The sequence below is a fragment of the Rana temporaria genome, chromosome 2, assembly GCF_905171775.1.
Source record: "Rana temporaria chromosome 2, aRanTem1.1, whole genome shotgun sequence".
Taxonomy (NCBI): Eukaryota; Metazoa; Chordata; class Amphibia; order Anura; family Ranidae; genus Rana; species Rana temporaria.
Window position 1 is genome coordinate 83880836 of NC_053490.1, and position 15054 is coordinate 83895889.

Sequence of the window (15054 nt, forward strand, 5' to 3'; positions counted from 1 at the left end):
ACTAGTATCGGTATCGGGACAACCCTACTTGTAACCAACAGGGAGGGGAAATCCCAGTGGGAGAATCAATAATAAGAGTCCACCCCTTGAAATATATCACTAACTTAAACTAATATTACTATTACTTTGTATTTCTTCTTTCTCATCCTCTAATGCACATCAAGCCATGTTCTTCTCAAAGTATTGCAGACTAGGAAGTTTCCTCCCAACTCCAGTGAACTCACTAATGCAGCATCTTTATCACAGTGGAAGAGGTGAATACATATATGAGCAAATCTAATGAGACATGGCTGAATAAACGACAATTACAAAACTTACACTCTACTTCCATTCTGCTTTACACAAAAGAACTCACCATGAGGTGAATTACATTCCAAAATAAATATCTCTATCTTCTAATTACCTCCAAGTTATAAAATTGCACAGAATCGCAATCAGAACTAATTGAAAATTAGGTGCTTTTTCGCAGGCAGATTCCTATAGACATTTGTGTGTTACAAAATATACAAAAAAGAGCTATGAAAAGGGTATTTCCCTACACAAACAAAATATGGAAGATTCAGAAGCATATAGGAATAACACAATAATGAATTTAAATCCAACATAACTGGGTCCAAGTCAATGGAAACGGAAAGATTTTTTTTTTCTCGCTGTTATTGTAAAAGTAAAGGCCTTATATGTACATCTTTAGAGGTCTGGCTTTTAGTGGCTCTCAGTTGAGAAGCAGCCTAGCACCCTCTGGTGGCCATGTCATGAAAACGTACAAAAAAGTCAAGTCCAAAAGTAGACAGTTAGCTGAGGGCCTCTACAGAAGCCACTCACAGGAAATGAAAAGGCTTGACATGCGAGCAAAGCGTTGGATTATTGCGTAGGCAGCATTGTCCAGTATTAACTTGCTAGAGCTGGTGATTGTGTTGTTCTGTCTGGAAGGCGATTTTCTTCTTGTACATCTGTATGGATCAGTGTTATCTCCTTACAACAAGCAGTAAAAACAGAGTGGACACAAATGTCCCAGTCAGGTAGAAGACATAGGCACAGGTTAGAAAAATTGCTGATTTAAACAGATCAGCAGCACGATAAAAAAAAAACATAAAAAAAAAAAAAGAGAGAAAGACAAGCTCTAGTTCATATATACACAGATAAGCATATTTACGTACAAGTAAACCTGTAAAGTGTGTGCAATCATGTATACAATAAATATTTTGTATATAGTATCCCAGCATATTGGACTGTATGTAACCTGAAATATTGATGTGGCTTCTCCGTTTTATGTGATTGTAGTGGAATGTTTTTTTGTTTCCTTAGCTTCTAGTTTATAATCAAAAAGGGTCTTTCTCTCTCCAATGTATAGAAGGGTACATCGGTTTCTGCTTGCCGTCACACTCCGCTTACTGCAAAAGCATTGGGACATCGGGGTGTAAAGCTTGCCACTTATTGAATGTTATTGTGTCATCTCTGAGCAGAGCTGATTTTAGAGGGCGATAAAGGACTCGAAGAAGATGAGCGGTTTATAGGCGATGACGGGTTTTTAATGGGGCTCATGGAATCGGCAGTCTGCAGCTTCCAAACCAGTTCCTCATTGGTGCGGCTTAATCTATTCTTCTCCTTGTTCTCTTTCGTAACGCTCTCCTGCAGGTTGGCGTTTTCTACTGACAGTTGCCTATTAGAATAATGCAAGTTTTGAAAGTAAAAAGCAAAAAAAGATGAAAATAACATGTTTAGAATCAATCAGTCATAATAGAAATTCAGTTGTAACATAAAGAGGAGTGTTGGGCCCCTTTCATTACTGATCCACCCCGTGAACCACGGCTTGCTCAGCGGGGATAGCTCCGTTGATCCCCGCTGAGCCGGCTGATGACTGGGCGGTCCCCGCACACTGTGCAGGGACCGCCCTGTCTTTTCTCCGCTCTCCCCATGAGGGATCGGATAAACACGGACCGTCTGTCCGTGTTCACCCGATCCGATCCACCAGACGGATGGAAAAGTAGGTTTTTCCTCCGTCACACTTTGGCGGATCGGAGCCGGTCAGATGTCAGCGGGCAAGTCACCGCTGACATCCGTGGCTCCATAGAGGAGTATGGAGCGCCCGTTCAGGTTCGCTTAAAAAACTGGCAGGGCGGATCTGAACAGTCCGCCCGTGTGAAAGAGCCCATATGCAGCTAAATAAACATCTGAAATACATAATCTATGCGTAAGCTGTTTTAGCTTCCAAAATCATATACAATATTTATCGGCGTATAACACGCGCCAGCGTATAACACGCACCCTAATTTTAAGAGGGAAGTTTAAGAAAAAAAACTTTCCACAGCCCTTTTACATTCCAAAGCCCCCCCCCCCATGCACATTACACAGACCAGAGCCCCCCTGCACATTACACAGACCAAAGCCCCCCCTGTACATTACACAGACCAAAGCCCCCATGTACATTACACAGACCAAAGCCCCCCCCCCCCCGCACATTGCACAGATCCCCACACATTATTACACAGCATTTTCCCCCTGCACAGTACACAGCTCCTTTACATTGCACAGCCCCCTTGCACTCCCAGGAGACCCCCCAGCATAACCTTTACCAAAATATGCCCAACAGTGTGTATGATAAAAATATACCCATTAGTGATCACTGGTTAACATGCCCACATACCCTGAATGCAGGAGGTAACTAAAACACTGAAGGGGAAGCTGCAGGATATGGAGAACCAGGACCCGGGAACCGCGAGCAGAAGGAGGCGGAGTGCGCAGGTGACTTCACGCTCCTATTTGAAAGGAGAGCCAGGACCAGGTGTCCAGCCGAACACCGGGAACTGCGAGCTGCAGGGGGTGGGGTGCACACATGACCTCACACCCCTACTCGCAAGGAGAGACTGGACCCGGGAACTGCGAGCAGCAGGGGGCGGGGCACACGTGACGTCACGCCCCTGGTAGCGGCCCATGAGTGTGAGTCTTCCCTGTGGTGAGGAGCAGGGGGCGGCGCACTCACACATGCAGCGTCAGAGGTTGCTAGGGAAACCCGTGGTTTCAGCAAACCGACGATTGCTAATGCATGACACCACCGCCCGATCCCCACCCACCCAGTTTGTAAAAAAGAAAGTGATATCGGCGTATAACACGCACCCACGATTTCCCCCTGATTTTAAGGGGAAAAAAGTGCGTGTTATATGCCGATAAATACGGTATGTGTAAAATCAGCATAAAGATGCAATGTAATAAATCATAAACCCATATTTTATTCACAATAGAAAACATATCAGATGTTTAAAGTGTGAAAATGTACTATTAAAAAAAGAAAAAAGATAATTTTGAAACTGATGGCAGCAACATGTATGTCTCAAAAAAAATGGTACAGGGCCTTGCTTACCACAGTGTAACATCCCCTCTTCCATTCACAAACGCTCTGTAAGCGTCTGCCAACTGAGGAGACCGTAACCAGAGTTTTAGGAGAGGAATGTTGTCACATTTGTGCCTAATATAGGATTCTAACTGCTCAGCAGTAATGAGTCGTCTTTGTTGTATTCTTCATTTCAAGATGTACCAAATATTTTCAATTGGTGAAAGGTCTGGACTGCAGGCAGGCCAGTTAAGCATTTGGACTCTTCTATTATGAAGTCATGCCTTTGTCATAGATGCAGCATGTGGTCTAGCAGCATTGCCTTGCTGAAATATGTCAGGCCTTCCCTGAAAAATACATCATCCAGATGGGGAGCATATGTTGCTCTAAAACTTGAATATATCTTATAGCATTGATGGTGCCTTTCCAGATGTGCAAGCTGCCCATTCAATATGCACTATTGCCCCCCCCCCTCCATACCATCGAAAATGCAGGATTTTGAACTGAGTATTTATAACAAGCTGGAAGGCCCCTCTCCTCTTTATCTCTGGTGGATGAGGAGCCCATGGTTGCCATTGCCAAAAAGAATGTCAAATGTAATTAGTTTCCAAATTTTCCACTTTGCAAAAGATCACTTTAAATGAGCTTTGGCCCAGAGAACAATAGCGGCATGTCTGGATCATGTTCAGATATGGCCTCTTCTTTCCATGATAGAGCTTTACCTTGCATTTTTGGGTGGCATGGTAAGCTGTGTTGGAAGCATTCCTGAGCCTGTGCAGTGATGTCCATCATTCCTGTTTTTAATGCAGTGCCATCTTAGGGCCCAAAGATCAGTGGGCATCCATCATTGCTTTCTGGGCCTTGTCCCTTGCGCACAGAGATTTCTCCAGATTCTCTGAATCCTTTGATGATATTATGTACTGTAGATTATGATATATTTAAAGTCTTTGCAATATTACACTGAGGAACAATTTCCTGGAATTAGGCCTTCGGTGCTTGGCGTTGCCACTCCAGGCTGAGGTCTAGGGCCACGTTGGCACTCAGGATAGTAGGGAAGCCAGCGTAAGAAAAACTCATCCAGTGAGCAATGAACATTGAAGCATAAGACCACCGCTCACCATATCCAATTCTGGAATGTCTAGAAGGAGTACTCGGCTTTGACTGAGGCTTTCACATGTACATATCCATACTAAGATCGGCTATGGTGAGCGATGGTCATAGGCTTCAATTATTCTGAAATTGTTCAACAAATTTTATATGCCGCTTTGTTAGATTGGATAGAGGTTCTATCCACCTTTACTTCTGAGATACTCTGGCTCTCTAAGATGCTCTTTTTATTCCAAATCATGTTACTGACCTGTTGCCAATTAACCTAATTGTTTGCAAAATGTTCTTCCAGCTCTTCCTTGTTAGTACCATCTTTTTGTTGCCCTGTCCCAAATGTTTTGAGATGTGTTTCTGCCATCAATTTCAAAATCACTTTATTTTATTTTTTAAATAATACATTGTCTCAGTTTAAACATTTGAAATGTTCTTCTATTTTCTTTTGTGAATAAAATATGTGTTTAGGACATTTGCAAATCATTGCATTCTGTTTTTACGTAGATTGCCAACTGTTCTTCGAATTGGGGCTGTGATTCTGTTCAACCACTCTGAAGATTCACCCACCCCTACCAGACAGCAATTCAGGCCTCTGATTTCACTTTTCTCCACTGCAGTTTAACTAATACAGCTCAGGTATGGTGTTGTAGTACTATTAATAAGAAAATAATGAGAAAATTGTCAAAAAGAATCAGTGAGGTGAACATGTGTACAATGCAAGGAGAGTATATAGCAACCCAACCCAACAAAAACACTAAATGCCTACAGTTATGGGTTATAGAAAAAGTTCAGGTGGTTTGGATGGGAGGTAATGTAAAAAAAAAATTTGACCACAAAATTACTTAAAGAGGAAGTAAACTTCCATCTTTGAATTTTACCTATAGGTAAGCCTAGAATAAGGCTTACCTATAGGTAGTGTAAATATCTGCTAATATTTACTGTACATGCAGTCAGTGACATCACTGGCACATGCGCTCTCAAGGAACAGCCACCCGTGCCAGTCCTTCAAAGGCCTGTGCCGTGAACGGTGGCTCCCGCATGTATGCGTGGGAGTGACGTCATCCTGGCTCTGGCCAGTCACAGAGCTAGAGTCTGCAAACCCAGAAGCAATACGGGTGAAGATGGAAGCCGTCTCCAGTGATGACGTTCAGCTTTAAAACCCCCAGAACATCATATATTTTCTAAAAGCAAAGACCCTGTAGAATAAACAGATAGATAGTAGGGGCCATATCCACAGAGAGAGTACGCCGGCATACTTTCAAATTTCCTGCGTCGTATCTTTAGTTTGAATCCTCAAACCAAGATACGACGGCATCTGGGTTCGATCCGACAGGCGTACGGCTTCGTACGCCTTCGGATCTTAGATGCAATACTTTGGCGTCCGCTGGGTGGAGTTTGCGTCGTTTTCGGCGTCGGGTATGCAAATTAGCTATTTCCGATGATCCACGAACGTACGCGCAGCCGTCGCATTTCCTTACGTCGTCTCTAGTCGGCTTTTTCCGGCGTATAGTTAAAGCTGGTATTTTGCGGCGTATAGTTAGACTTGCCATGTTAAGTATGGCCGTCGTTCCCGCGTCGAAATTTGATTTTTTTTTTTTTGCATAAGTCGTCCGTGAATAGGGATGGACGTAATTCACGTCTAAGTTAAAAAAATGACGTCGCTGCGACGTCATTTAGCGCAATGCACGACGGGAAATTTAGGGACGGCGCATGCGCAGTTCATTTGGTGCGGGGACGCGCTTCATTTAAATGAAACACGCCCCCTACTCACCGATTTGAATTTACGCGCCGAGAGATACACTACGCCGCCGTAACTTACAGCGCAAATTCTTTGTGGATTCAAAGAATTAAAAAGTAAGTTACAGCGGCGTAGCGTATCTCACATACGCTGCGCCTTTCTAATTGTATGTGGATCTGGCCCTAGATGTTTATCAAACGCATATGTTCAGGAAAAAATATAATAAATGAATTTTTAGCACAAACATATGCGACCTAACACAAATTTTTGCTAAAATATTAAATATGGAGTTAAAACAAGCAAATAGTTTCCTAACTTGTCTTGTCTTAAAATTGTGTGCGCCAGTGAGATTGCAAAAAACTATTGTACCCCAAAAATTTCATAGGTAACTATTTAAAAGCATTTACTGATTTTAGGTTTAGATTTAACTGTGAGATATGGTACTATATTTATAGCTCTGATTTTCGAGGTGATACAATGTGTGGTGCAATCACGGTTTATGTTCACCCTGCTCCACGTTTGTGCTTAAGGTGTGCGCAAGGCAATAAGGGTTATGGTTAATAATTTCGTTTTTTTTTTAAAATACATTTTATTATAGTTTTTTTTTTTTTTTACTTTTTCATAGTTTTTTTTTTTTTTTTTTTTACTTCATCGCTATCACGAGAAGGTTAAACAACTATTATGCGATGACACTGGGGGGGTCTGTTAGCCACCAGTATCTCCCGTGCTCTCCAAAGCAGATAACAAAATACAGATTGTGCTTGGTTAGCTGCGTCATTGGCTTTAACATGCAGAAAATGACAGCTATGGAACTCACAACATCATTGTTGTTTCCAGCTTCATTCATTGCAGAGGAGATTAAAGAACAAATTTTACTTGGTCCCCTCCCAAAGGACTTCCTGAAGCCCTCCAATGAGGTCCTGGGCTCCTGGGAAGAGCAGGAGAGCCTAGTAAACGTGGTGCCGCTAGGGATTACATTGCACCACTCACACTATAAAAGTGATCAGGCAGCTATATAGCCACCCAGATCACTTCTACTTTCAGCAGGGAGCTGGGTGGCTCAAGCAGAGCACATGCTTATGGCTGCTGTGTATTTTTCTTTTACCGATCTAAATGTTGCACTTGTTTACTGTGTGCACTGACACATTAAAAGTAATAGGCTGCGTTGAACATCTAAAAACATGGGGCCAGATTCTCAGAGCAAGTACGCCGACGTATCTACTGATCTAGTTAAAGCTGCTATTTCGTGGCATATAGATAGACTTGCCATGTTAAAGTATGGCCGTCGTTCCCGTGTTGAATTTTTTTTTGCGTAAGTCGTCCGTGAAAAGGAAAGGACGTAACTCACGTCTAAGTTCAAAAAATGACGTCGGTGCGACGTCATTTCGCGCAAAGCACGGCGGGAAATTTTAAAACGGAGCATGCGCAGTTCATTCGGCACGGGCACGCACTTCATTTAAATGAATCACGCCCCCAACCCGCCCAATTTCACATAATTGCCAGGGCAATTATGTGAATCTGGCCCATGGTGTTTTTGGCACACATGTGCAAGAGCCCTGATTGTATCACAAAGGATATATTATTTTACTGAGGGGAAGACTTTATAATTTAGAATAGATCAAAGACTGGTATTTTATTGGGGTTGTTGTTGCTTATAAAATTAGATGAAAAAACACCATACTGCTACTTTTAGGGGCTGGTAATGCTGGAAAGGCTTCACAGAACAAGGGACAGGAGGACATGGTGTTCAAAGTAAGGGTGTACCAAGGTATGCAACTACATTTATTCTTTGATTTTTACAGAATGTTTTATTATCACTAAGATTTCTAAAGCATTTTTTGGATGAATGTCAAAAGCATTTGTGTAAGCTGAAATTTCCCAATATTTGTTCTAATATTGTAAAGTGCTGTACAGACTGGCACTATATACTGTAAATCCTGAATAATAATATTAATAATACAAAAAATAATATATATATATATATATATATATATATATATATATATATATATATATTGCATTCCTTTATCAACTCCATCTAGGGGCCACAATGTAGTATTTTTATTTTGATTGTGGTATTTCAGAAAACTATAGCACAGTTGGCCAGTAGATGGAACTGATGACACAGGAATTCATCTATTTGAAAAAATACAGGAAAATTTTGTTTAGCATGCAGAAATGCTTGACATTAGTGCAACAAATGTGTTATAAATAAACCCCTAAGGTACGTGATTGCGGTGCAGATCAAATGCGATGCAAATTCAGCCATACAAACTGTATGACGGAAATTGCATCGCATTCGCACCAAAATGGTGCAGGACCCTTTTTGTTGGTCCACACTGGAATCGGCTCGCATGGGTGTTTACACCTATGCAATCCGATTTCTGCACCATTTGACAGCTCGCACTGCGATCTCTGAACTGATCTGGGGCTGCACACCTCCAGCGGTTCGCAGATGTCAGTGTGAACCAGTGTGTGTAATTGAGGGTCGATATGGGAACCGGCATTGAATCGCAGGGTTTCCCGCATCGCACCAGTGTGAACCGGGACTTAGGCCGCGTACACATGGTCGATCCATCCGATGAGAATGGTCCGGCGGTCTGCTGAAGCAGACTGATGGTCTGATGTGCGTACACACCATCGTTTCAAAAACCGATCGGGTCAGAATGCGGTGACGTAAAACACACGACGTGCTGAAAAAAACGAAGTTCAATGCTTCCAAGCATGCGTCGACTTGATTCTGAGCATGCGTGGGTTTTGAACCGGTGCTTTTATGTACTAACCATCGGTTTGGACCTATCGGTCAGCGGTCCATCGGTTCGATTTTAAAGCAAGTTCTCTAACTTTTGTCCAAAGGACAACAGACCGATGGGGCGTACACACGGATGGTTTGGACCGATGAAAGTGAACTTCGGTCCGTTTTCATCGGTTTGGACCGACCGTGTGTACGCGGCCTTATGCCGCGTACAGACGGTCGTTTTTTGTGATGAAAAAAAACAAAGTTTTTGAAAACGTCATTTAAAATGACCGTGTGTGGGGAAAACTTAGTTTTATGTCTTCTGAAAAACTACAAAAAAAAAATTCGAACAAGCTCGAATTTTTGGTGTCGTTTTTTAAAACGTCGTTTTTTGTGTCAATGAAAATGATAGTGTGTGGGCAAAACGACGTTTCAAAACAGCGTTTTTAAACCCGCGCATGCTCAGAAGCAAGTTATGAAGCTAGCTTCAATGGAAAAGAGTGCCGTCGTACGTGCTGAACCACGCTTTGCTAGAGCATTTTAAAAAACGATGGTGTGTAGGCAACGTCGTTTTTGAAAATGAAGTTTCAAAAACGTCGTTTTATTTCATGATTCAAAACGTCGTTTTTTTTTATCACAAAAAACTAGCGTCTGTACGCGGCATTAGTGTTCTTATGTAACTTTTGTTATATTTATTTTCCAATAGGATTATAAATACAATGATAACTTGTTTTCACTAATGGTTATAAAAGATCACAGTGGATGTGTTCAACAGTGTGCTTAATACTTTCATTTTATGTGGACAGATTCCATTGTACAGACTAAGCTCTGATTTCCTGATGGTTCATTACAATTTATTACATACATTTTCAGCGGTTTCTATACAGATGTTAGGTTAAAAATGTTTTTGGGTTTTGGTGCTTTTGGAACTGGACTTAATTCTTGAGGTCAAGCCTCACCAATGACCAGTGTGGTAAGTAACGGTGTTTAAATAAACGCTGTTACGTAACGATCGGCCTCCTGAGGGTAACTAGTAATCTACCAGATTACTTTTACCCTCTCGGCAACTCCGTTCCCATTACATGGGCGGCGTTACTGAGATTACATTGAGCGCGCAGGTGGGGGCAGTCCGGGCAGACTCTGGGTGATCTCATCATCACGTCTGTGGGATGGAGCTGGCCAGTGGCCTGCCTGTGATGTGATTGGGTCACACATGCACATGACACACTGCACATCATCTTCTTTTTCTGATTCATCGCGGCGGGTCATGTGTCGGGACTCGTGACTCGTCGTGGTGGGTGGCGCTGCCGGCGCATGCACGCGCCTGGAGTCTCCCGCCCGCGGCCGCCCGCGGCCGCCTGCAGTGTCGTGTGTCAGGGAGTCTGGTGCTCAACTCCTCACTCCGAGTCCTCACCGACCTGAGTCACTCACTCTCACTCAGCCGCCGACATCTCCCCTGTCCCCCGCGGAGGCTCCGCTTCACCACCGCCACCGGTCCGGACTCCGGGATACCGAGTCCTGACTCCTAAATCCTACTCCTGAGAGGCTACTGCTAGAGCGCAAGCAGACAGCAGCACCGACCGACTGTGGCCCCGCAGCCAGGTGAGGAGCCGAGGATCGGATTGGGAGGGGGGGGGCTTATTGTATCTGAACAGTCCATAAAGGAACCCTAAAGGAACCCTAATTCATGAAAGATACAGGCTAATATTGGTGAATTATCCCCTCAAAAATATTACTTTGCCTAAGGCCTTAGGCCTGGTGTGGCGAAATATGAACTTTGTGCTGCTACTGGCTAAGCTGACTGACTGCTGATATTGCTTGTAAAGCTTAAAAGACTCCAAGTATCTGTCTATATAACAGCCTGTTATATATTTATAGACAGATAATTGGATTATTTTAAGCTTTACAAGCAATATCAGCAGTCAGCTCAGCCAGTAGCAGCACAAAGTTCATATTTCGCCACACCAGGCCTAAGGCCTTAGGCAAAGTAATATTTTTGAGGGGATAATTCACCAATATTAGCCTGTATCTTTCATGAATTATAGGGTTCCTTTAGGGTTCCTTTATGGACTGTTCAGATACAATAAGCTCAAGCTTTTAGTCCATACCAAAAAAAATCTCAGTTACTTTGCAGAGTAACTAATTACTTTGCCAATGTAGTAACTGAGTCGCTAACTCAATTACTTTTTCGGACAAGTAATTTGTAACTGTAACTAATTACTTTTTTAAAGGAAGATGAGCAACACTGCCAATGACCTAAAAAATGACAGCGTCACTTGATTCTTCATGCACCTATTGATGAAGAATCTTTTGATAATCCCGAGGCATTAGTACCAATATCCTTCACTGACCTGGTGACTGCAACGTTCTTATCTATCCGGACTTTCATATCTTCATTCTGCTGTTGGAGAACCTGAATCCTCTCCTCCAAGATAACATTAATTTCAGCCTTAAAAAAGGAAATGTGTTTTTTCAGAATTATACATATAAATTTTTTTTTTCGCAGACCCTGCAAAAACTCGCCATTTTTTTTACAGTACACTTTAAATAAGTATAAACAGCATATGTAGTAATGTCTGTATGGATTTCACCTCCTGGAACTCAGCACCTCTAGAATTCAGAAGGCAGGCTCTGTGAGGCCCGCTGAGTGCCTAAAACCTTGCTCCCCGCCCCTCCACAGCTCAGCGCTCCAGTGAGCGTGGAGGAGCAGAGCAGAGAGCTGCTGATTGACAGTCAGCAGCTCTCTGCTTGGGGAGCTGTGAGAACTAAGACCATTGGTGATTTTCCATCACTCCGTTCTCAGTGTAGAGGCCCCGGGGGAAAGATGCAGCATCGGACCAGTGCCCTACATGTTCTTTCATATAATAAAAACTGTTCTTTCTGCCTGCAAACTGTAGATTGTCCATAGCAACCAAAAGTGTCCCTTTATGTCAAAAATGGTTTTAGAGCAGCTAGAAAACAGCGATAATAAATTATAATCACTTGCAGAATTGTGCGATAGCGATTTGTGGGGAAATTCGTTATCAAACAATAAAAGTAATGACAGCGACAATTCTGCAAATTTCAGTGTTTTTGAGTTGATTACAGAAAATATAGAAAAAACACCCAATCCAAAGAGTGGGCAAGGTCTGACCTTGCCCACTCTTTGGATTGGGTGTTTTTTCTATATTCTTACCATTACGGATGTGGCTAATGTGAGTGCTTTCCTTGTGTATCTTGTTCTCTTAACCCTCCCTCTTCCCATTCCCTTATCCTTTTCCTCTTCCCTTCCTTCCTCCCCCTTCCCTCCTTCCCTTTTTCCCCCTTTCTCTCCCCCCTCCCTTCCTTTATTTCTCCTTTTCCTTCCCAGTTATGTGTTTTCCCCTTTCCCTTCACTCCCTTCCCTTTTTTTTCAATCTTTGAGTTGATTACATTATTGAATAATTTTTATTATAATTACATTATTATTTGTTATAATTATTTATAGTTATTTATTATATTATAATTTATGATTTTGTGTTTCAAACTTTATCACACCCGGGATGTCTACTAGACTCTTGTTTGGACAGATTTAAATGTGTGTTTCTGCTACGCCCAGATGTGAACAACGCCTTATATAGACTGTAGATGGTGGCTGTTATTTTAGTGTACATTGCAATATTGGTATGGTCAGTTTGTTTTTTTATCTCCTGAAGACATTGCTGTTTGATGATGAAACACATAGGGAAGGGCTCCCTGTCTATAGCCAGCTTTTGCAAATAAGTGAGAGTGTCAGGAAAGAGAAGAAAAATAAAATAAAAATTATAAATGCTTTTACCAGTTTTTCCAGCTCCATGATCCTCTTTTCCTGCTGATGGATTAACTGATTCTTCATTTCTAATACTTGTTTCACACTGGCCAGGTCTTCATCTAAGTGTTGATAGGGGGCAAGAGCAATCTGCAACACAAATGTTACACTTACAACTGATATAAAAAAGAAACTGCTTAATTGTCTGTATCTAAAACTGGCAACATAACATAACCTCAGTGCAGTTTTAGAAAATCAGCCTATACCTCGAACAGTCATTAACACATGTGAATACATTTAGTTTAGGAGCCGCTTTGGTCACTCCTATTTAGCACGTCATAGATGAGAAGCACACTGACACAGCATGACCCCCCCCCCCCCCCTGGCTCACCTATCAGAAATGGATACAAAATGAAAAGTATTTTTTTTCTCTTTTAATTAAAATAAAAAAATATGTTTTTACTTACCTGCTCTGTGCAGGTGGTCTTGAACCTCTTCTCCTGGGGTCCCCTGCTGGCGTTCTCTGCTCTGCCTCTTCTGCGTGTGCCCCCATAGCAAGCTGTGTGGGTGCGCTCCCAAGCTGGGCTGTACGCATGGGCGTGCGCACAGGGTGTGCCAGGTGTGCCCAGGCACACCCTAATCACCCTGTGCAGCACAGATACCCCCTACTGCCCTGGCTCCCATCTTTCCCCCCACAGCGCTGCCAGCTTCCCTCCTCTCCTATTGGCTGTTGCTGCTGGGATGTTTTAGGAGTGAGAATGGGCCAGTAAATATGTAATTTACCGGCCCCTTTCTTTTTCTGAATGAACATCGTGAGTGATCGGTAGTGTGTGTTTGGGCTTTGGGGTGCACAACCTAATGCAATAGGCTGTGCACACCTATGGCTGTACACATCCATAGACACACACACTTCTTGGCCTTGACTTGGCCCTTCCCTCTCTTCACAGGATTTGATTGACAGCAGCATGAGCCAATGGCTCCCGCTGCCTTCAGTGAAAGCCTGTCAGAGTGGGGAGAGAAGACCTGCAATTCATGCTGGATTGATGTAGGACTCAGGTAAGTGTTTGGGGAGTGGGGTGGGGGGAACAACTAGTGGACGTTTTTTTATCTTAATGCATAGAATGCATTAAGGTTAAAAAAAAAACCCTTTGACTTTAAAACCATTTTAAAACTAAAAAACGCAAAACCTGCTTATTCACAAACCCTCATCCCTCTTCTATACCTTAGCTTCCACCTGCATGAGAATAAGTTCCTGCACTGTAATGGAGCATCTTCTTGCAAGATTTGAGGTACTCGTGATTCTTAGGATCTCACGGTCAGGCTGGTGACGTCACCCCCTTTAGTATGGAAGCTGGGATAAGTTAAATATAATTACTAATCTTCTTTTTTTTTTTTTTTTTTACCCACAGGCTTTTTGTTTTATAAAAGTGCAGAGTGTGTGTGTGGGGGGGGGTGCAGAATTTGGGGTGAATTTACTAAAGACAAATCAACTCTGCACCATAAATGCACTTGGAAGTGCAGTCACTGTAGGTCTGAGGGGAAGATCTGAAATGAGGGGAAGCTCTGCTGATTTTGTCATCCAATCATGTGCAAGCTAAAATACTCCACAATCCGGCGACATGACCCATACAGATTTCCCCCCCAGAAACGAGACACAGCTCTGTTCGAGGTTCAAAACAGGGAATGAATCTTTATTGCAAGCACATGGTAACACATTTCTCTTCAAAATACATCCCTCCCACCCTTCGGAAACAGGGTGGGTTAAATTGTCCAATGACAATGGTGATACAGGTCAGGTGTGTTCAAACTTCTCCTTCAGTAAACAGTCTTAGCAAGGGGGGGGGGGGGTTGCTGGAGTGATTTCCCCCCACCCACCATTTTATCACAGCAAGACACTTAAACATCCAATAATAGGCAGCCAGACTGTCTACCAAGCTCCAATCCACATCACCACAGTAGCAGAATTAGCACAATAGACAATAGAATGCAATCGCAGCAAGCTTTATCGTACACTACAGCCAGGTAGCTGGAGGTGAGGACATCTTTCAATTAACCTGTTGAGTTCAGAATCAACAACCCGTAATAGTTTAAGATATTCTGAATGTCCATTATGTTCTGGCTCATACTTTGTAAGAGCTTCTGGGTCCCACGGGCCCTCCCGTTACAGTAAATAACCCCAAATGTTTGTAGTGTAATACCTAAATAGCTCTGTCATTAAAAACTAGAAAAACTAGAAAAGAGTCTTTAAAATAAATGATAAAATATGACAGAAAAAATGTATGTTTTATCAGGAACAGGGCAGGCAATTCATAACATAGCTGTAAGGCGATATCTCAGGAGAGTGCAGGATAATGATTTTGTCTGTTTTTGTTTTGGTTAAAGCA

At 42.6% G+C, this 15054-nt stretch overlaps 1 protein-coding gene across 1 annotated transcript in view; it reads right to left on the bottom strand.

Moving 5' to 3' along the window:
- Positions 1-215: 215 nt before the first annotated feature.
- MTUS2 (microtubule associated scaffold protein 2) overlaps positions 216-15054 on the bottom strand; it is a 472945-nt gene continuing 458106 nt past the window's right edge. The window contains exons 12-14 of the mRNA XM_040340468.1: positions 12701-12820; positions 11256-11353; positions 216-1660 (exon numbers count right to left, since the gene is read on the bottom strand). Of these exons, the coding sequence (XP_040196402.1) occupies positions 1450-1660; positions 11256-11353; positions 12701-12820 (429 nt within the window). The 3' untranslated portion in view covers positions 216-1449. The remainder of the gene's footprint in view (positions 1661-11255; positions 11354-12700; positions 12821-15054) is intronic.